General features: G+C 41.0%; 1 protein-coding gene across 2 annotated transcripts in view; it reads left to right on the top strand.

The window, feature by feature from the left end:
• The window catches only part of slc12a5a (solute carrier family 12 member 5a), a 176,562-nt gene that overhangs the window by 111,988 nt on the left and 43,143 nt on the right, over positions 1-21,431 (top strand). For both annotated transcript variants that reach the window (XM_031825697.1, XM_031825696.1), the window contains exon 4: positions 16,374-16,520. In XM_031825697.1, the coding sequence (XP_031681557.1) occupies positions 16,374-16,520 (147 nt within the window). The remainder of the gene's footprint in view (positions 1-16,373; positions 16,521-21,431) is intronic.

Here is a 21,431-nt window from a genome sequence, read left to right as displayed (position 1 = left end):
CTCAACCAGAGGCGTAGCTCCTAGTGGTCGTTGATTTTAATACAGGAAAAAATAAATCTATTTTCCCTCATTTCTACCAGCAACGTCTTGAGGCAAAACAACTCTAGATCACCTTTACTCCACACACAGAAATGCATACAAAGCTCTCCCTCGCCCTCCATTTGGGAAATCTCACCATAACTCTGTCCTCCTGATTCCTGCTTACAAGCAAAAACTCCAACAGGAAGTACCAGTGACGCGCTCAATACTGAAGTGGTCAGATGAAGCTCTTGCTAAGCTACAGGAATGTTTTGCTAGCACACACTGGAATACGTTGCAGGATTTATCCGATAGCATTAATGAGTTTACCACGTTGGTCAACGGCTTCATTAAGTGCATCGACATTGTCTTCCCCACATTAACCATACATACATATCCCAACCAGAAGCCATGGCTTACGGGCAACATTCGTACTCAACTAAAGGCTAGAGCTGCCACTTTCAAAGAGCGGGACACCAATCCGGATGCTTATAAGAAATCCCACTACGCCTGCCGACAAACCATCACACAGGCAAAGCATCAATACAGGACTAAGATTGAATCCTACTACACTGGCTCTGACGCTTGTTGGCTGTGACAGCAGGGCTTGCACACTATCACGGATTACAAAAGGGAAACCCAGCCCCAAGCTGCCCAGTGACACGAGCATACCAGATGAGCTAAATGCCTTCTATGCTCGCCTCGAGGCAAGCAACACTGAACCATGCATGAGAGCTGTTTCGGACAACTGTGAGATCATGCTCTCCGTAGCCGATGTAAGACCTTTAAACAGGTTAACATTCACAAGGCCTCAGGGCCAAACGGATTACCAGGATACGTACTCTGAGCATGCGCTGACGTCTAGTGTCTTCACTAACATTTTCAATCTCTCCCTGACCCCGTCTGTAATACCTACATCAGGGATCATCAACTAGATTCAGCCACGGGCTGATTTTTTATTGTGTGGATGGTCAGGGGGCTGGAACATAATTGACCATAAGAAGCCCAAACAGATATAATAATTGACAAAAATATTATAATTTCAGACCTTGCTTACATTTATATACGATCACATATTATCTCTCTACTAGGTGTGAGAATACTTTGGAACAGATTTACAAAATTAAAATCACTTGGAGCTGATTTGATGTCTTTTATGTCCAACAATTTGGGGGCCAAATACAAATCACTGCCACTTGGGGAACCCTGACCTACATGCTTCAAGCAGATCACCTTGGTCCCTGTGCCCAAGAACGCTAAGGTAACCTGTCTAATATGACTTATCGCCTCGTAGCACTCACATCTATAGCCATGAAATGCTTTGAAAGGCAGGTCATGGCTCACATCAACACCATCCTCCCAGACACCCTGGATCCACTCCAATTCACATACTCCTCCAATGATGCAGATTGCAGATGATGGTATTTCTGTTGCTCTCCACACGGCCCTTTCCCACCTGGACAAGAGGAACACTGTTAGTGTACACATGTCGTTTACGAAACATGTGACGAAAAACATTTTATTTAAATCTTTGCCTGCCCTTGAACAGTCTAGGTATTTAGAAATGTTTATTCTTGTTGGCTTGCCTATATGACCTTTCAACTTGCCGGAGACCGCCCTACCAAATGGCTCAAAGTAGCCAGTTCATAAAACCTAATTTGGTGGTGTTATCTCCTACTGTTGTTCAAACAAAACAGTACGCAGCAGCTTTTCGGCATCTTAGCTATAAAAGCAGGGTTAGCTAGCTGAAGAAAGTCAGGCTCTTTGGCTGATAATTGTGACGTTGTCGGGTTATGAGTAAAGTAGGCAATTTAACATGGGAGTATTGGGTGTACCCTATGGCTGCACCCCACTCTGGGTTGTGGTCATGTTAAGTCATGCCTCGCCTTGTGTATCTATATTATCGCTTCAATCCTACAGTAATTTATACCCCCAGCTATTTCAGCTTTTTCTTATTCTTTCTTACAGATAATTACTGCTGTAGTAAATCAAAGTCTGCTCAGGTACCTTCCAGGTACCTTCCCTCCTTTCTTCTTCTCTCCTTCTCTATTTTCTCCTCAGCAACAGGTACCTTCCCTCCTTTCTTCTTCTCTCCTTCTCTATTTTCTCCTCAGCAACAGGTACCTTCCCTCCTTTCTTCTTCTCTCCTTCTCTATTTTTTCATCAGCCACAGGTACCTTCCCTCCTTTTTTATTCTCTCCTTCTCCCCTATTTCCGTATATCCTCTTTTCTTCAGCTGTACCTACCCTCCTCGTTTTTCTCGTTACCCTGCTAGGTCGTCCACTATCTCTATTTCTTTAACCTGTTCTTCTCCCTTCTCCTTTCCTACTTCCTATTTCTCCCCATCCAAAAGCAGGAAAAGGCTGTGCCTGTCCTCTGTAGATCCTCTTCAGCTGCCTACACCCTACATGACACACCACTTAAAGGGATACTTTGGGATTTGGGCAATTAAGTCCTTTATCTCCTTCCCCAGAGTCAGATGAAGCCCTATATCTCCTTCCCCAGAGTCAGATGAAGTCCTTTTATCTCCTTCCCCAGAGTCAGATGAAGTCCTTTTATCTCCTTCCCCAGTCAGATGAAGCCCTTTGTCTCCTTCCCCAGAGTCAGATGAAGTCCTTTTATCTCCTTCCCCAGAGTCAGATGAAGCCCTTTATCTCCTTCCCCAGAGTCAGATGAAGCCCTTTATCTCCTTCCCCAGAGTCAGATGAAGTCCTTTATCTCCTTCCCCATAGTCAGATGAAGTCCTTTATCTCCTTCCCCAGAGTCAGATGAATCCCTTTATCTCCTTCCCCAGAGTCAGATGAAGCCCTTTATCTCCTTCCCCAGGGTCAGATGAATCCCTTTAACTCCTTCCCCAGAGTCAGATGAATCCCTTTATCTCCTTCCTCAGTCAGATGAAGCCCTTTGTCTCCTTCCCCAGAGTCAGATGAAGTCCTTTTATCTCCTTCCCCAGAGTCAGATGAAGCCCTTTATCTCCTTCCCCAGAGTCAGATGAAGCCCTTTATCTCCTTCCCCAGAGTCAGATGAAGTCCTTTATCTCCTTCCCCATAGTCAGATGAAGTCCTTTTTCTCCTTCCCCAGAGTCAGATGAAGCCCTTTAACTCCTTCCCCAGAGTCAGATGAATCCCTTTATCTCCTTCCCCAGAGTCAGATGAAGCCCTTTATCTCCTTCCCCAGGGTCAGATGAATCCCTTTATCTCCTTCCCCAGAGTCAGATGAAGCCCTTTATCTCCTTCCCCAGGGTCAGATGAATCCCTTTATCTCCTTCCCCAGAGTCAGATGAATCCCTTTATCTCCTTCCCCAGTCAGATGAAGCCCTTTATCTCCTTCCCCAGAGTCAGATGAAGCCCTTTATCTCCTTCCCCAGAGTCAGATGAAGCCCTTTGTCTCCTTCCCCAGTCAGATGAAGCCCTTTGTCTCCTTCCCCAGAGTCAGATGAACTTGTGGATACCATTTTCATGTCTCTGCGTCTAGTATGAAGGAAGGGAGGACAGGAGGTAGGACGGTAGGACGAAGGTAGGACAAAAGGAAGGGGGCAGTCCCCCTCCTAACATACTTATTCTATATTGGAGAGAGGCAGGAAAGTCAAAAGCTCTGTGTTAGAAGTGGGACAGATTCCAACACACACCGATATGTGCTCTGAAGGCAGCAACGCTAACAGCTAAACCACTCCAGGCCACGAAGGGTGCATTTGGAAAGAATCCCCATCAGCCTCTAGAGTGTTAGTGTCTGTGGAGAATAAGGGGCATGTGAGTGGTCTCAGGTGGCTGTGGTGGCGGAGGGTCTAGTGTGGGGGTGACTGGGTAAGGGGTGGCGTGGAGATGGGGCACCTGGGTAGTAAACTAAGTGGTGAGCTGGTCCTGAAGCAGCTGTTCCGAGGGGGGTGGAGCATGCTGTGGGACCACCGCACCTGAGCCAGATAGAACTGGGCTGACTGCGTATCCCAGGGGGCCATGGGGCAGCTGTCTCTCCTCACCGCCGCTGCACCAACCTGTAGCGGTTATGCTGTTGCTGCTCTCGCCACTCTCGGCTATTTCAGCTCACACGGTCTTGAGGGAAATCACGCCGCTGGCTACCAGACAATTTTTTATTGGGCCTCACTAGTTCTACAGATTCTAGGAGTCTAGGTCTGAGATTGTATTGTACTCCTGGTCCAGGAAGGAAATGCCAATTGACCGAGAATGGAAGTAGAGCTCTATATAAACAGAGGCTTTGGTTCCCCCCGCCCCCATAGGGAGTATATTGATTCAATAAAAGCAAGCGTCCCATCTGCTGTGGCTGTTGCTCAATGTAAACTCATTTAGACACGTCCTTTTTGTTTTGAAATTCGTTTTGTCTTCTGAATCTTGTGGAATTTTGTCCTGTGTAGGCTACAGAACACACTTACTGTCTGTCTGCCAAGTAGCTTTATAATTCTCTTAGTGAGAAGGACCCTGTCTGTGTCCCAAATGGGCCCTGATCAAAAGTAATGCACTATCTAGGGAATAGGGTTCAATTTGGGAAGGGAAATGGGAAATGGAAAACCTAGTCAGTTGCATTTAACTGCCTTTGAACGGCGTATGGTAGTATGTCCTAGGCGCACTGGTTTGTGTCAACAACTGCAATGCTGCTGGGTTTTTCACACACAACATTTCCCCAAATGTATCAAGAATGGTCCACCACCCAAAGGACATCCAGCCAACTTGATACAACTGTGGGAAGCATTGGAGTCAACATGGGCCAGCATCCCTGTGGAACGCTTTCAACACCTTGTAGAGTCCATGCCCCGGAGAATGGAGGCTGTTCTGAGGGCAAAAGGGGGTGCAACTCAGTATTAGGAAGGTTTTCTTAATGTTTTGTCCTCTCAGTGTATGGCTTTGTATTGCTGAAAATGACATCTGCTGTATGGAGAGCAGCTACAGATGGCTATCTCACTTTGATTGTACAGTTGAAGTCGGAAGTTTACATACACTTAGGTTGGAGTCATTAAAACTCGTTTTTCAACCACTCCACAAATTTCTTGTTATCAAACTATAGTTTCTGCAAGTCGGTTAGGACATCTACTTTGTGCATGACACGAGTCATTTTTCTAGCAATTATTTACAGACAGAATATTTCACTTATAATTCACTGTATCACAATTCCAGTGTGTCAAAAGTTTACATACACTAAGTTGACTGTGCCTTTAAACAGCTTGGAAAATTCCAGAAAATGATGTCATGGCTTTAGAAGCTTCTGATAGGCTAATTGACATCATTTGAGTCAATTGGAGGTGTACCTGTTATGTCTTTCTGTGTTTCATTCACTCATTTTGCTTAGGGGAAATATTTTTTTTTAAATCCCTTAAGCTCATGATAATTCAACCTAATATATAATAACCTGACATAATACAGCACCACTGCTTCTGAATTGAAATCACTATTTACCATGCAAACTGTATTGATCTAGTAATTGGAGCTATTACTGTAAATGTTCTACTGGTGAAATGGAATGCAGCCTAGACTATGCTAATTATAACATTTGAGGGAGGTAATGTTGAAGGCACTACAACTATGTTAATCACAAAACCGAGTAACCAATTCTGTCAGAAGTCTTGACATAAATTCAACAGCAATCTCTAAGTAAGTGGTAGGGAACTTTGGAGTTTGAATTTTGAATAGAAAAAAAGTAACTTTATTGAGGTTCTTGCCTCGCTGACAGTGATTAACACCCTTTCCCCGCACACTGAAGGCCACAGCCACAGTGCCTCTCTCATTTGCATAACCCTGACAACAGGCAAACAGCGGGAGGCATTACCATATGGAGAGAGAGAGAGATTACAAAGATGGACGATGTTTGTTCTTCCCCGCTCCCATAGGCAACCTGAGCTTTTGATCTGTGATTAAAGGTGAATTCCCAGTGCTAAACATCCCTGTGGTATAGCTTGGTGCTGCAAAAGAGGAGTTCAAAGAATAGATGTTAGGTGAACTGTCTGATTAAAACCAACAAATAGATAATAGGTGTTAGGTGAACTGTCTGATTAAAACCAACAAATAGACAATAGATGAACTGTCTGATTAAAACCAACAAATAGACAATAGATGTTAGGTGAACTGTTGATAGGTGAACCGTTTGATAAGAAAATATAACAAATTAACATAAACTGGTCAGCTAGTGTCAGCTTCACTTCCTGTGATCCCTAAAGACAGTATTTGTATTTATTAGGGATCCCGATTAGCCACGGCAGCAGCTACTCTTAGGGACAAAATAGAGAGAGTGGGAACTAGGCTAGAAGAAGAGGTTCAACAAAACATATGGGACTGAATCCTACTTGAGGCACACGCTTGAATCCACAATAAGGATTTGGCCCAGATGAACCATTCAGGATTACCCCATCCTAGAGCTGGACGTAAGGCAGAAACAATCATATCACAATAAATTGCTTCAGTTAATGTGATAACAATAAATAGAAGGATATGTTAATAACATCGTTCTTTTATTTTTTTGTTTTCCTTTAAACTACTACTAGCTAGTTTGATGGTTGTAGCCCTCAATTGTCTCATTAATAATCACATTTCATATCAAACTTCACACATTTCTCTAATTATTATGAACGATATCAGCAAAATGCCTGCGATGTGATCATGGTTGGTGTCTATCATTTTTGGTTTATCATTCCATTTCTACTCCAGTCTGTCTACACAGCGAGTTTCATCAGCATTTCACAAGTGATGAGTTTTTTCTAATTTGAACTCTGCATGTGCACTTGGCCTGTTGTTTCTTGCATAAATTTGAATATAATTATGTTTGTGTGACTTGTCAACTCTCCAAAACAGGCTCTTATTACTATTTGTAGCCCAGCTTCTCAAATCAAACTACATCACGTTAGACCTTAATATTCATTTAATGTCAGGCATTCGTCAGGACACCCTTTTTTTCAGAAGATGATTTAATTACAAAGTCTAGTTTCTCCACTCAGCAGCTGCTGCCACTTCAAGCCCCAGGAATGCTCTCTCGCATCAATCAGTGCCTCCCAGGCCTGTAAAACTCTCTGAATCGCAGTTAGGAATAAAACTCTCTGTAAAGTATCAACGTTTCTGTCATCACTTCCAGCTTCATATTAGACGGCGACATTCCTTAATAAAGTCCTCTTCACATCCTCATCGATCATACTCATCAGACTGGCAGTGATATCACCATAGAAATAGAATCACTAGAACAGACCTACTTCCTGCTTTCCTCCTATAGGCAAAGATTGTTGATAATGAAGATGACATACAGACCACATTTTTCATTTAGAAAAATGGCCACAGTTCTGTTCTACTTCACCCTTAGACTCGTGGGAATTGACGTATATGGATAGGGCTAAATTGAAATGTTTATTTTTTTTCATTTTTTTCCCCTAAGGGGTGGATCAGCTTAATATTGCGAAAAGAATGTTGCTTCCATCAATGTAATTGCCTGCATCATTTCCAATCCCCCATTTATTTTTTGGGGTAAATATATATCAAATCAAATCAAATCAAATTTATTTATATAGCCCTTCGTACATTAGCTGATATCTCAAAGTGCTGTACAGAAACCCAGCCTAAAACCCCAAACAGCAAGCAATGCAGGTGTAGAAGCACGGTGGCTAGGAAAAACTCCCTAGAAAGGGAGCTGGGACCAAAGTAACAAAGCCTACCATCAGTAACACACTACACCGCCAGGGACTCAAATCCTGCAGTGCCAGACGTGTCCCCCTGCTTAAGCCAGTACATGTCCAGGCCCACATGCATACATATACACATATATACATACACATACCTACAGTGGGGCAAAAAGTATTTAGTCAGCCACCAATTGTGCAAGTTCTCCCACTTAAAAAGACGAGAGAGGCCTGTAATTTTCATCATAGGTACACTTCAACTATGACAGAAAAAAGGAGATGAAAAAAAATCCAGAAAATCACATTGTAGGATTTTTTATGAATTTATTTGCAAATGATGGTGGAAAATAAGTATTTGGTCAATAAAAAAAGTTTATCTCAATAGTCTGTTATATACCCTTTGTTGGCAATGACAGAGGTCAAACGTTTTCTGTAAGTCTTCACAAGGTTTTCACACACTGTTGCTGGTATTTTGGCCCATTCCTCCATGCAGATCTCCTCTAGAGCAGTGATGTTTTGGGGCTGTTGCTTGGCAACATGGACTTTCAACTCCCTCCAAAGATTTTCTATGGGGTTGAGATCTGGAGACTGGCTAGGCCACTCCAGGACCTTGAAATGCTTCTTACAAAGCCACTCCTTCGTTGCCCGGGCGGTGTGTTTGGGATCATTGTCATGCTGAAAGACCCAGCCACGTTTCATCTTCAATGCCCTTGCTGATGGAAGGAGGTTTTCACTCAAAATCTCACGATACATGGCCCCATTCATTCTTTCCTTTACACGGATCAGTCGTCCTGGTCCCTTTGCAGAAAAACAGCCCCAAAGCATGATGTTTCCACCCCCGTGCTTCACAGTAGGTATGGTGTTCTTTGGATGGAACTCAGCATTCTTTGTCCTCCAAACACGACGAGTTGAGTTTTTACCGAAAAGTTCTATTTTGGTTTCATCTGACCATATGACATTCTCCCAATCTTCTTCTGGATCATCCAAATGCTCTCTAGCAAACTTCAGACGGGCCTGGACATGTACTGGCTTAAGCAGGGGGACACGTCTGTCACTGCAGGATTTGAGTCCCTGGCGGTGTAGTGTGTTACTGATGGTAGGCTTTGTTACTTTGGTCCCAGCTCTCTGCAGGTCATTCACTAGGTCCCCCCGTGTGGTTCTGAGATTTTTGCTCACCGTTCTTGTGATCATTTTGACCCCACGGGGTGAGATCTTGCGTGGAGCCCCAGATTGAGGGAAATTATCAGTGGTCTTGTATGTCTTCCATTTCGTAATAATTGCTCCCACAGTTGATTTCTTCAAACCAAGCTGCTTACCTATTGCAGATCCAGTCCCCCAGCCTGGTGCAGGTCTACAATTTTGTTTCTGGTGTCCTTTGACAGCTCTTTGGTCTTGGCAATAGTGGAGTTTGGAGTGTGACTGTTTGAGGTTGTGGACAGGTGTCTTTTATACTGATAACAAGTTCAAACAGGTGCCATTAATACAGGTAACGAGTGGAGGACAGAGGAGCCTCTTAAAGAAAAAGTTACAGGTCTGTGAGAGCCAGAAATCTTGCTTGTTTGTAGGTGACCAAATACTTATTTTCCACCAACATTTGCAAATAAATTCATTACAAAAAATTTCTAATTTTGTCTGTCATAGTTGAAGTGTACCTATGATGAAAATTACAGGCTTCTCAGTGGGAGAACTTGCACAATTGGTGGCTGACTAAATACTTTTTTGCCCCACTGTATATAGACATACATGTTTTAGAATATACATTTTTTTATTCCCCCCAAACTCTACCACCCTTCCCCCAATTGGAGTAAACTAATAAACAATATCACTTAGGCTTCTTCCTTCAGTTTATACATCTTTTACACATTTTACAGACACAATCTATTTTACAATAGTTATATTTTGTTTGTTTTTAGTCCTTCCTCTATTTCTGATGTCCATCCAGTTTGATTTCTATTTGTAACTGTGCTATTTCACAAAAGTTCTGAATCTATAAACATTTTACAGACCCTGTATGTTTTGCATTGGTTATCTTGCTATTAGACCCTTCAGCTCCATTCAACCCCTCCCAGCTATCTCTCAACATCATCCATTTTGGGTTTCTATTGGCCATATATTTTTCAACTGTGCTGTGGTGCTTCACAAAATAATTGAACCTTTTCTATTCTCATAGCTTTTACAGATTGTAAATTATAAATAAACATTTTTGCTAAAATAATTATTATATTATTGATTGATTAACTATGACTTTTCAAATCACCTAGTATTGCTATCTGCAGCGTTAGTTCTAGGCAAATGTTACAATTATTCAGCCATTCCTGGACAAAAACGAGCTACAAATGGACAATATCAAAATAAATGATCTAATGATTCTGCCTCCTCACAGCAGCATCTGCAGAGGTGGGAAGATTGTATCTCCCATATATATAACATTCTATTGGTTGCAAGAATGTTGTATAGTAAGTTATATTGACAAATTCGATGTTTTGAATCCATATCAATTCATAAACCGTATGCCATGGAATGGGTACATCGAAAATCTCTTCAAAACTATTTTGCAATTTATATGGCACAGCTGTCAGTTTTTTGTTCCTTAAATGAAATTGATATGTTTTTATTTATCACACTTTTCTTTAACCATTTATGTTCTTTAATACAGGGCCGACATAGAAGTTCCTTACTTTTTTACCCTTCTACTTGCCTCTTTCATTTCTGTGGTAATGCTGCAATTAATTGGTTGTAATTTTGGGTAGAGCAGACATTTCCATATGTCTGTGTTAGCTGTATGTGTGACATAACTCCACCAGTCCTATTTATGATATCATTCACTAAAATTATAACTTTTTTTAAAATGTCTTAGAAAAAAATGTTTAATATTTGTTGTATTAATTGTTCTGTCTTTTCAGGTGGATTAAACTGAAATTGCAACCAACATTCTAAGGCTTGATTAAAAAATTACGATATTTTGGAGATTATTTCCTTTTCAAACAACCGAAAGTGAGCAGGGTAAAGGGGAAAGGCCTTCTTGAACATAGGATGTAACATTCTTGCCAATTTACTAGAGAACCAGTTTGGATTTGAGTATAACTTTTGTATGACTGATGCCTTTAGTCAGAGGTCTAATGCTGTAATATTTAATCATTTCTGCCCTCCGAATTCATATTCGTTATATAAATAGGCCCTTTTAATTTTGTCTGGCTTGCCGTTCCAAATACAATTGAATATTTTTTGTTCATATCATTTAAAAAGCAGGTCACTAGGTGTAGGCAAAATCATAAGCAAATAGGTAAACTGTGATATGACTAAAGAGTTATCAGGGTGATTTTTCCACAAATAGACAGGTATTTTCCTTTTCATGGTAACAAGATCTTATTTATTTTTGTTAACTTTCTATAAAAATGTATTGGAGTGAGATAATTTCTTTCTTTTGGGATTGGTATACCGAGTATATTCACATCTCCGTCAGACCATTTAATTGATAAACTACATGGTCATGTAAAATTAGCATGTTTTAGTGATCCCATATGTAATATTACATAATCAACCAAATTATCATAATTTGGTTTTAATCCGGAGAGGATAGCAAAAGTATCTAGATCCTCTATGAGGCTGTGGAGGGATTCTAATTGTGGTTTTAAAAGAAAACATGAATCATCAGCGTACAATGACACCTTAGTTTTTAAGACATGGATTTCTAATCCCTTAATATTATTGTTTAATCTAATTTTAACAGCTAACATTTCGATGCCAATAATGAATAGATATGCCGATAGTGGACAACCTTGTTTTAATCCTCTAGATAGTTTAAAACTTTCTGAGATGTAGCCATTATTTACTATTTTACACCTAGGGTTACTATACATAATTTTAACCCATTTTATAAGAGATTTCCCAAAATGTAAATATTCTAGGCATTTATATATAAACTCCAGTCGAACTTTATCAAAAGCCTTTTCAAAATCGGCTATGAAATCCAGGCCTGAAATCCAGGCCTGGTGTCCCCGATATTTCATAGTATTCTATTGTTTCCAGTATTGTCTTATATTATCTCCAATGTATCGTCCATGTAAAAAACCTGTCTGATTAGGATGAATAATATCTGACAATACTTTTTTAATTCTATGCGCCAAGACCACATTTTCCATTTAAAAAAAATGGCCACAGTTCCAGTCTACTTAACCCTTAGACTCGTGGGAATTGGCGTATATGGATACGGCTAAATTTAAATATAAATATGAAAAGCATATGTATAAGCAAGGCAGCAAATGAAAGGGAACTGTTTGGAGATGGGAAAATTGGAAAATGATTAGACCAACGTTGAGGACACAACAGTTGACCAGACACAAGACTGAATCGAAGCATTACACTTGATTTTATGTTGTTTTACATTTACTGTACTTGTCACCGCATTTGTTGATATAGAAATCAGAAAATACTCTGGATACATTCAGTAACATGATAAGAATATTCCTGGAAAACGTTGGGTTGGTGCAACATAAGACAGAAAAATGACAAGGGTTTAAGTGACCACACACCTCTCCAAAGTGTACACAGTTCCTAAGTAATTTCAATGCACTTTAATGACTCAAAGAACAGTCTTCAACTATAAGGTGTTTTTTTTAGCTCTCCTAGCTGTGCCGTTGAGGAACTAGAGCAAGCACACTTGTAGTTGTTTTGTTTGGAACACCAACCCTGTATCCCCGCCATCACACAATTACTGTTGTTGTTTACGCAATCCAATAACATCCTATTATAAATCACAATCTGGGTCAGGTGGGCATCATTTGAAAGCTTGTTCTATTTCCAGCATGACTAGCTAAATGATAAAATATGGTCTTACAGTGTTAGGCTTTCACAGGGCAATTCAGAGAAACCGATTGTAATGTTTGGAGCACATAGAAAGGAGTCAGAGCATTCAGGTGCGTGTTCCACGGCGAATGATCTTCACAATAGACAAACATCGGCTCATTCTGTTCAGAACAACCCAGGGTATGACATCATGTCATCTTGTAACTGTACATCAGACATAATGACCATAAACGTTGACTGTATTCGATATGAGTTTTATGATATGGAAATGTGAAGTGCACATTTGGCTTGCTTGTATGACATGTATACATTCTGTAAACATCTGGCCCTTCTTTGGACACTGTGTTAACAAACTTCCAAACGAGCTTCCACACCATACAACACTCCTTCCGTGGCCTCTAAATGCTCTTAAATGTTAGTAAAACTAAATGCATGCTCTTCAACCGATTGCTGCCTGCACCCGCCCGCCCGACTAGCATCACTACTCTGGACAGTTCTGACTTAGAATATGTGGACAACTACAAATACCTAGGTGTCTGGTTAGACTGTAAACTCTCCTTCCAGACTCACATTAAGCATTTCCAATCCAAAGTTAAATCTACAATCGGCTTCCTATTTTGAAAACAAAGCATCCTTCACTCATGCTGCCAAACATACCCTCGTAAAACTGACTATCCTACGGAGCCTTGACTTTGGTGATGTCATTTGCAAAATAGTCTCCAACACTCTACTCAGCAAATTGGATGCAGTCTATCACAGTGCCATCCGTTTTGTGACCAAAGCCCCATATACTACCCACCACTGCGACCTCTCGTTGGCTGGTCCTCTCTACATATTCGTCGCCAAACCCACTGGCTCCAGGTCATCTATGGTCCAGGTCATCCATCTAAGTCTTTGCTAAGTAAAGCTCTGCCTTATCTCAGCTCATTGGTCACCATAGCAACACCCAACCGTAGCACGCGCTACAGCAGGTATATTTCACTGGTCACCCCCAAAGCCAACACCTTCTTTGGCCGCCTTTCCTTCCAGTTCTCTGCTGCCAATGACTGGAACAAATTGCAAATATCACTGAAGTTGGAGTAGCTTACCGATCGCTGCAGCTGTACACAGCCCATCTGTAAATAGCCCATCCAACCAACTACCTACCTCATCCCCATATTTGTTTTGGTTTTTCTGCTCTTTTGCACACTAGTATTTCTACTTGCACATCCTCATCTGCACATACATCACTCCAGTGTAAATTGCTAAATTGTAATTACTTCGCCACTATTGGCCTATTTATTGCCTTACCTCCTTACTTCATTTGCACACACTGTATATAGATTTTTCTATTGTGTAATTGACTGTAGGTTTGTTTATCCCATGTGTAACTCTGTGTTGTTGTTTGTGTTGCACTGCTTTGCTTTATCTTGGCCAGGTCACAGTTGTAAATGAGAACTTGTTCTCAACTGGCCTACCTCGTTAAATAAAAGTACTTTTTTAATTTTTTTTATTAAAGCGGTATTTATCATAATCCTCAACATATCATCTTTCAAAATACATCGACTCCTCTTAATTTACAGCATTTCTCTCACTCAGATAACAAAACATTTGCAAAAGTTGACCAATTAGTGGGGGGGATGGGGGCAACTTCTTGTTGCGTGCGGTGCTGAAGTTCAGAACAGCTGTCAGTCAAAACCCATACAGCGCTGTGAAGGGCAGAGCCAGAGCTCTGATGTCATTTATAGCATGTTGTTGTACAGCCAATGCGTTCCAATTTATGCCCTTATCAGTGCCCAAATCTGCCATTTTCAACCCATAAACGTAGATGGGGATGAACGTAAAGGACTACGGGACAGTTGATAAGACAAATTGACTGCTATGTGCCCCAGCACAGATCTCAAACATTTTTCACATAATGTACATATTGAAAAATGGCAATTTGGTCTCAGAATGCGCAGAACACTTAATAAAATCACCCAAAATGTTCTCCAGTTACTGGATGTTGGAAAATCCAAAATATTCATTCAAATTCTTTGTCTCTCCCATAGGCACCAACGTTTCCAAAATTCCTAGGTTTTCCAGAAATCCTAGGCTACTGTTACTGGTCATGTGGTTCACAGATCCACTTCTGTTACAGAAGCATATGATAACCCAGTCATTAAAGACCCAGTCATTAAAGACCCCATGATACCAAGACATGGGCGCCCGAGTGGCGCAGCGGTCTAAGTCTAAGGCATTGCATCACAGTGCTTGCGGCATCACTACAGACACCTTGGTTCGAATCCAGGCTGTATCACAACCGGCCGTCATTGGGAGTCCCATATGGCAGCGCACAATTGGCCCAGCGTCGTCCGGGTTTAGCCGGTGTAGGCCGTCATTGTAAATAAGAATTAGTTCTTAACTGACTTGCCTAGTTAAATAAAGGTAAAAATTAAACCAAATGAAAGACCCATGATACCCAGTCATTAAAGACCCTAACCCAGTCATTAGAGACCCCATGATACCCAGTCATTAAATACCCTAACCCAGTCATTAGAGATCCATGATACCCAGTCATTAAAGACCTCATGATACCCAGTTAGTAAAGACCCCATGACACCAAGTCATTAAAGGCCCTAACCCAGTCATTGAACACCCCATGATACCCAGTTATTAAAGACCCTAACCCAGTCATTAAAGACCCCATGATACCCAGTTATTAAAGACCCCATGATACCAGTCATTAAAGACCCTAACCCAGTCATTAAAGACCCCATGATACCCAGTCATTAAAGACCCATGATACCCAGTCATTAAAGACCCATGATACCCAGTCATTAAAAACCCTAACCCAGTCATTAGAGACCCCATGATACCCAGTCATTAAATACCCTAACCTTTCGGTTACTAGTCCAACGCTCTAACCACTAGGCTACCCTGCCTAGTTAGTTAACACGATCAACATTTCAATTTACTGTGGCAATTGTGATCGAATCAACACAATCTTAGCCAATTTCAATGCAACATACCAAAACAAAACAAACTATGCAGGAGATTTTGTTGTAGGCAGAACGCATCAGAGTAGGATTCTATTGATCATGACTCAGCCCATACTCTACACAGACAGTTGTGGCATAACCAGTCAGCGCTGCAGTAGGCCTATATGCAAATTGACTATTGCCATACAGTGTATATGGATTTGTGTCATTTACGTTGACCTGGACTGTGTTTACAGCTGTGGTCATGAGTAGATGTACTTGTTTGAGATCAGAGTGAGAGCTGCATGTGCACATTTTGCACCTGTGCACATTTTGTTCAAATCCTTTGCTAGTTAGTGAGTTATTATCCTAATTATAGTCAGCAATAAGGAAGTGATTGCTTCCTACAAGAGCACAGAATGTGTACAATTCTAGACATCTTTGAAAGCGAGTCAGGTAAATAGCTTTTTTTTTGTCTTAAAGGGGCAGTGTTGTATTTTGAGACCGGCTTGAATAAGCTAAGTCGCCAACAGGCAGAGGGAAGCCAAATTTGTCTGATTCTCTGTAATAATAGTATGGGAATAATAATGCATTTTATTTTGTAAAGTGGTTTCTTACATCAAACAACACAACAACATTTTCAGTCACCTCCTTGTCTGAAGAACAAGTAGATACACAGGTTAATGTCAAGCCCTGCATGTTTTTTAGGCCTACATTGAACACCACACATTGTCTGCTACTGTAGGCTGAATGATAGAACAGCTACTTCCATGTTAAAATGTTATGGGATGCATTTTCTACATTGTTTTTGATGGTAGGCCACTCTGGTAGGCCTACATTATGATCAAATAGCCACAGTAGCCTACTTGGTCACTGTTATAACTGTAACTTAAAGCGGGTACAGCCTCAGTGTTCACAGGAAACGTGCACTGGAAATTTCACAACATTTCAGGTTTGCTAGGTAACATTGATCCCATGTCCACCTCCTCTCTCCCTCCCTACAGGCTCCACAGTTGGGGACCCTGATGGGGGTGTACCTCCCCTGTATCCAGAACATCTTCGGGGTGATCCTGTTCCTGCGGATGACCTGGATGGTCGGCATCGGAGGAGTCATTGGCTCCTTCATCATCGTCTTCATGTGTTGTTCTACTGTAAGTACCTGTGTTCAAATCTGGGACAACTGCATGTAATGAGCTAAAGTCTAGTCAGTCTAAGCTCCTTTCTTCACATGTGTTCCTCTGTAAGTGTCTGTGTTACCGTAAATGTCTGTGTTCCTGTAAGTGTCTCTGTTCCACTGTAAGTGTCTGTGTCCACTGTGTCTGTGTTACTGTAAGTGTCTGTGTTACCGTAAGTGTCTGTGTTCCACTGTAAGTGTCTGTGTTACCGTAAGTGTCTGTGTTCCACTGTAAGTGTCTGTGTTCCACTGTAAGTGTCTGGCTCTAACCAGAATAGAAAGAGAAGTGGGAGGCCCCGGTGCACAACTGAGCAAGAGGACAAGTACATTAGAGTGTCTAGTTTGAGAAACAGATGCCTCACAAGTCCTCAACTGGCAGCTTCATTAAATAGTACCTGCAAAACACCAGTCACCAGTCTCAAGGGATCTGAATACTTTCCGAATGCACTGTATATCTCACTAGGTCAGGATATTTAAACCTCCATATATCCACTTGTTCCAATATATCAATGATATTTGTGATTTCCTTAAGTGCATAAGGGTAATGATAGTTTGTAGTGGGATTTCCTTAAGTGCATAAGGGTAATGATAGTTTGTAGTGGGATTTCCTTAAGTGCATAAGGGTAATGATAGTTTGTAGTGTGAGTTCCTTAAGTGCATAAGGGTAATGATAGTTTGTAGTGTGAATTCCTTAAGTGCACGAAGGTGATAGTTTGTAGTGGGATTTCCTTAAGTGCATAAGGGTAATGATAGTTTGTAGTGGGATTTCCTTAAGTGCATAAGGGTAATGATAGTTTGTAGTGGGATTTCCTTAAGTGCATAAGGGTAATGATAGTTTGTAGTGTGAGTTCCTTAAGTGCATAAGGGTAATGATAGTTTGTAGTGTGAATTCCTTTAGGGTCCATTGAGGTATTTAAAATAGTATTATAATCTCCCACCATAATAATAGAGTCTTGTATTGCTTGTAGGCTTGATAAATTATTAGATACATTTTCAAAGAAGCGTGGATAGATCAGGACCGTATAGGTCAGGGATCATCAATTAGATTCAGCCGTTGGCCAATCTTTTCTTGAGCGGATGATCGGAGGGGGCCCATTCTCAGCAACCATTACTCCAATGTCAAGTTGTGTTAGCTAATCCAAGTTGATCATTTTAAAAGGCTATTTGATCATTAGAAAACCCTTTAGCACAGCTGAAAACTGTTGCCCTTATTAAAGAAGCAATAGAACTGGCCTTCTTGAGACTAGTTACTAGAACAGATACTAGAGTATCTGGAGCATCAGCATTTGTGGGTTCAATTACAGGCTCAAAATTGCCAGAAACAAACAACTTTTTCCTGAAACTCGTCAGTCTATTCTTGTTCTGAGAAATGAAGGCTATTCCATGCGAGAGATTGCCAAGAAACTGAAGATCTCGTACAACGCTGTGTACTACTCCATTCACAGACCAGTGCAAACGGTCTCTAACCAGAATAGAAAGAGGAGTGGGAGGCCCCAACTGAGCAAGAGGACAAGTACAATAGAGTGTCTAGTTTGAGAAACAGACGCCTCACAAGTCCTCAACTGGCAGCTTCATTAAATAGTACCTGCAAAACACCAGTCTCAACGTCAACAGTGAAGAAGCGACTCCGGGATGCTGGACTTCTAGGCAGAGTTCCTTTGTCACTGGACAGTGTCTGTGTTCTTTTGTGTTCTAATATTTTATTTTTATTGGCCAGTCTGAGATATGGCTTTTTTTTGCAACTCTGCCTAGAAGGCCAGCATCCCAGAGTCGCCTCTTCACTGTTGACATTGAGACTGGTGTTTTACGGGTACAATCGTCATTCACAACATTAACAATGTCTACACTGTAGTGTATATCCAATCAATGATGATTAATTATTATTATTTGGATATGATCACGTCTCTATATTATGCATGGGAATACATGGGAACAAATTTACAAAATGAAAATCACTTGGAACTTCATCTAAAATTATTGAATGAGTTTCCTGTTAACAATAGATATTATATTCCTTCTCTTTTTGTTACGATCAACTAGGAGTGGGGGGTGGAATCAGGCGCAGAGAGTAGGGTTCTGTCGTTTGTCAAATTTATTCACCAGTGCAACAAAACGATCACGCCAACACACAGGGCATATATAAGTTGCCAGTCCAAACAACAGGACAAAATAGTCCGGAGAATAAAGACACAAAATAAATCACACCATCAAACACAGAGTAACAATTAACAAGCCCGCACAAATACCCAGCGGGCCTAGTGCCCTTAAATACCCTACAAACAAACCCTAATACAAAACAGGTGTACCCAATTAACCAATAACCAAAACAAACGGAAAGGGAATCGATGGCAGCTAATAGGCCGGTCACGGCGACCGCCGAGCCCCGCCCGAACAGGAAGAGACACCCTCTTCGGCGAGGTTCGTGACACTTTTAGTCAGGTAAATACTGATCGTTTTTTTTCTCATCTGCTAAAGCCATTACAATTATAACTGGCTATATTTATTTCAACATTTACCATAACGAGATTCAAGTTTCAATTCTATTTATCATAAAAGTAGTTTGTAAACCTTCCATTAAAAAGTACCATAATGATTGAGTGTCCATATAGCTGTACCATGGTATTTGTACTGCTACTCAGTAAACCTCAAATTGTTATCCACTATTCCATCTGCTAAAACCTCCCCCATCCCAAGTTGGATTGTTGTCCCAATGACTGGCAAACCACCCCTGTCTACCTGTAGACAGTAATAAAAAATATATATTCAGTACCAGTCAAAAGTTTGGACGCCTACTCATTCAAGGGTTTTTCTTTATTTTTACTATTTTCTACAGATTTAGAATAATAGTGAAGACATCAAAACTATGAAATAACATATATGGAATCATGTAGTAATCAAAAAAGTGTTAAACAAATCAAAATGTATTTTATATTTGAGATTCTTCAAAGTAGCCACCCTTTACCTTGATGACAGCTTTGCACACTCTTGGCATTTTCTCAACCAGCTTCATGAATGCATTTCAATTAACAGGTGTGCCTTGTTAAAAGTTCGTTTGTGAAAGGTGTGTTGGATCATTGTCCTGTTGAAAAAAACAAATTATAGTCATAGCGCAAACCAGATGTGATGGTGTATCGCTTCAGAATGTTGTGGTAGCATTGCTGGTGAAATGTGCTTTGAATTCTAAATAAATCACAGACAGTGTCACCGGCAAAGCACTCCCACACCATCACACCTCCTCCTCCATGCTTCACGGTGGGAACCACACATGTGGAGATCACCGTTCACCGACACTGCGTCTCAATTAAACATGGCGGTTGGAACCAAAAATCTCAAATTTGGACTCATCAGACCAAAGTACAGATTTCCACCGGTCTATTGTCCATTGCTCGTGTTTCTTGGCCCAAGCAAGTCTCTTCTTCTTATTGGTGTCTTTTAGTAGTGGTTTCTTTGCAGCAATTTGACCATGAATGCCTGATTGACAGTCTCCTCTAAACAGTTGATGCTGAGATGTGTCTGAACTCTTTGGAGCATTTATTTGGGCTGCAATCTGAGGTGCAGTTAACTAATGAACTAATGTTAGTTACTGTTAGTGGGGTTGTGTATTTGTTACTGTTAGTGGGGTTGTGTGTTTGTTACTGTTAGTGGGGTTGTGTGTTTGTTAGTGGGGTTGTGTATGTGTTACTGTTAGTGGGGTTGTGTGTTTGTTACTGTTATTGGGGGTGTGTATTTGTTAGTGGGGTTGTGTGTTTGTTACTGTTAGTGGGGGTGTGTATTTGTTAGTGGGGTTGTGTGTTTGGTAGTGGGGTTGTGTATTTGTTACTGTTATTGGGGGTGTGTATTTGTTAGTGGGGTTGTGTATTTGTTAGTGGGGTTGTGTGTTTGTTACTGTTATTGGGGGTGTGTATTTGTTAGTGGGGTTGTGTGTTTGTTACTGTTAGTGGGGGTGTGTATTTGTTAGTGGGGTTGTGTGTTTGGTAGTGGGGTTGTGTATTTGTTACTGTTAGTGGGGTTGTGTATTTGTTAGTGGGGTTGTGTATTTGTTAGTGGGGTTGTGTATTTGTTACTGTTAGTGGGGTTGTGTATTTGTTAGTGGGGTTGTGTATTTGTTACTGTTAGTGGGGTTGTGTGTTTGTTCGTGGGGTTGTGTATTTGTTACTGTTAGTGGGGTTGTGTGTTTGTTACTGTTAGTGGGGTTGTGTATTTGTTACTGTTAGTGGGGTTGTGTGTTTGTTACTGTTAGTGGGGTTGTGTATTTGTTACTGTTAGTGGGGTTGTGTATTTGTTACTGTTAGTGGGGTTGTGTATTTGTTAGTGTGGTTGTGTATTTGTTAGTGGGGTTGTATTTGTTACTGTTAGTGGGGTTGTGTGTTTGTTACTGTTAGTGGGGTTGTGTGTTTGTTAGTGGGGTTGTGTATTTGTTAGTGTGGTTGTGTATTTGTTAGTGGGGTTGTGTATTTGTTACTGTTAGTGGGGTTGTGTATTTGTTACTGTTAGTGGGGTTGTGTGTTTGTTACTGTTAGTGGGGTTGTGTATTTGTTAGTGGGGTTGTGTGTTTGTTAGTGGGGTTGTGTGTTTGTTACTGTTAGTGGGGTTGTGTATTTGTTAGTGGGGTTGTGTGTTTGTTACTGTTAGTGGGGTTGTGTATTTGTTAGTGGGGTTGTGTGTTTGTTAGTGGGGTTGTGTATTTGTTAGTGGGGTTGTGTATTTGTTAGTGGGGTTGTGTGTTTGTTAGTGGGGTTGTGTGTTTGTTAGTGGGGTTGTGTATTTGTTAGTGGGGTTGTGTGTTTGTTAGTGGGTTTGTGTGTTTGTTAGTGGGTTTGTGTGTTTGTTAGTGGGGTTGTGTATTTGTTAGTGGGGTTGTGTATTTGTTAGTGGGGTTGTGTATTTG

Source organism: Oncorhynchus kisutch, linkage group LG5 (genome assembly GCF_002021735.2).
Source record: "Oncorhynchus kisutch isolate 150728-3 linkage group LG5, Okis_V2, whole genome shotgun sequence".
NCBI lineage: Eukaryota > Metazoa > Chordata > Actinopteri > Salmoniformes > Salmonidae > Oncorhynchus > Oncorhynchus kisutch.
Note: the sequence above shows the minus strand (reverse complement) of the source record. Positions and strands in the feature narration are given on the sequence as shown.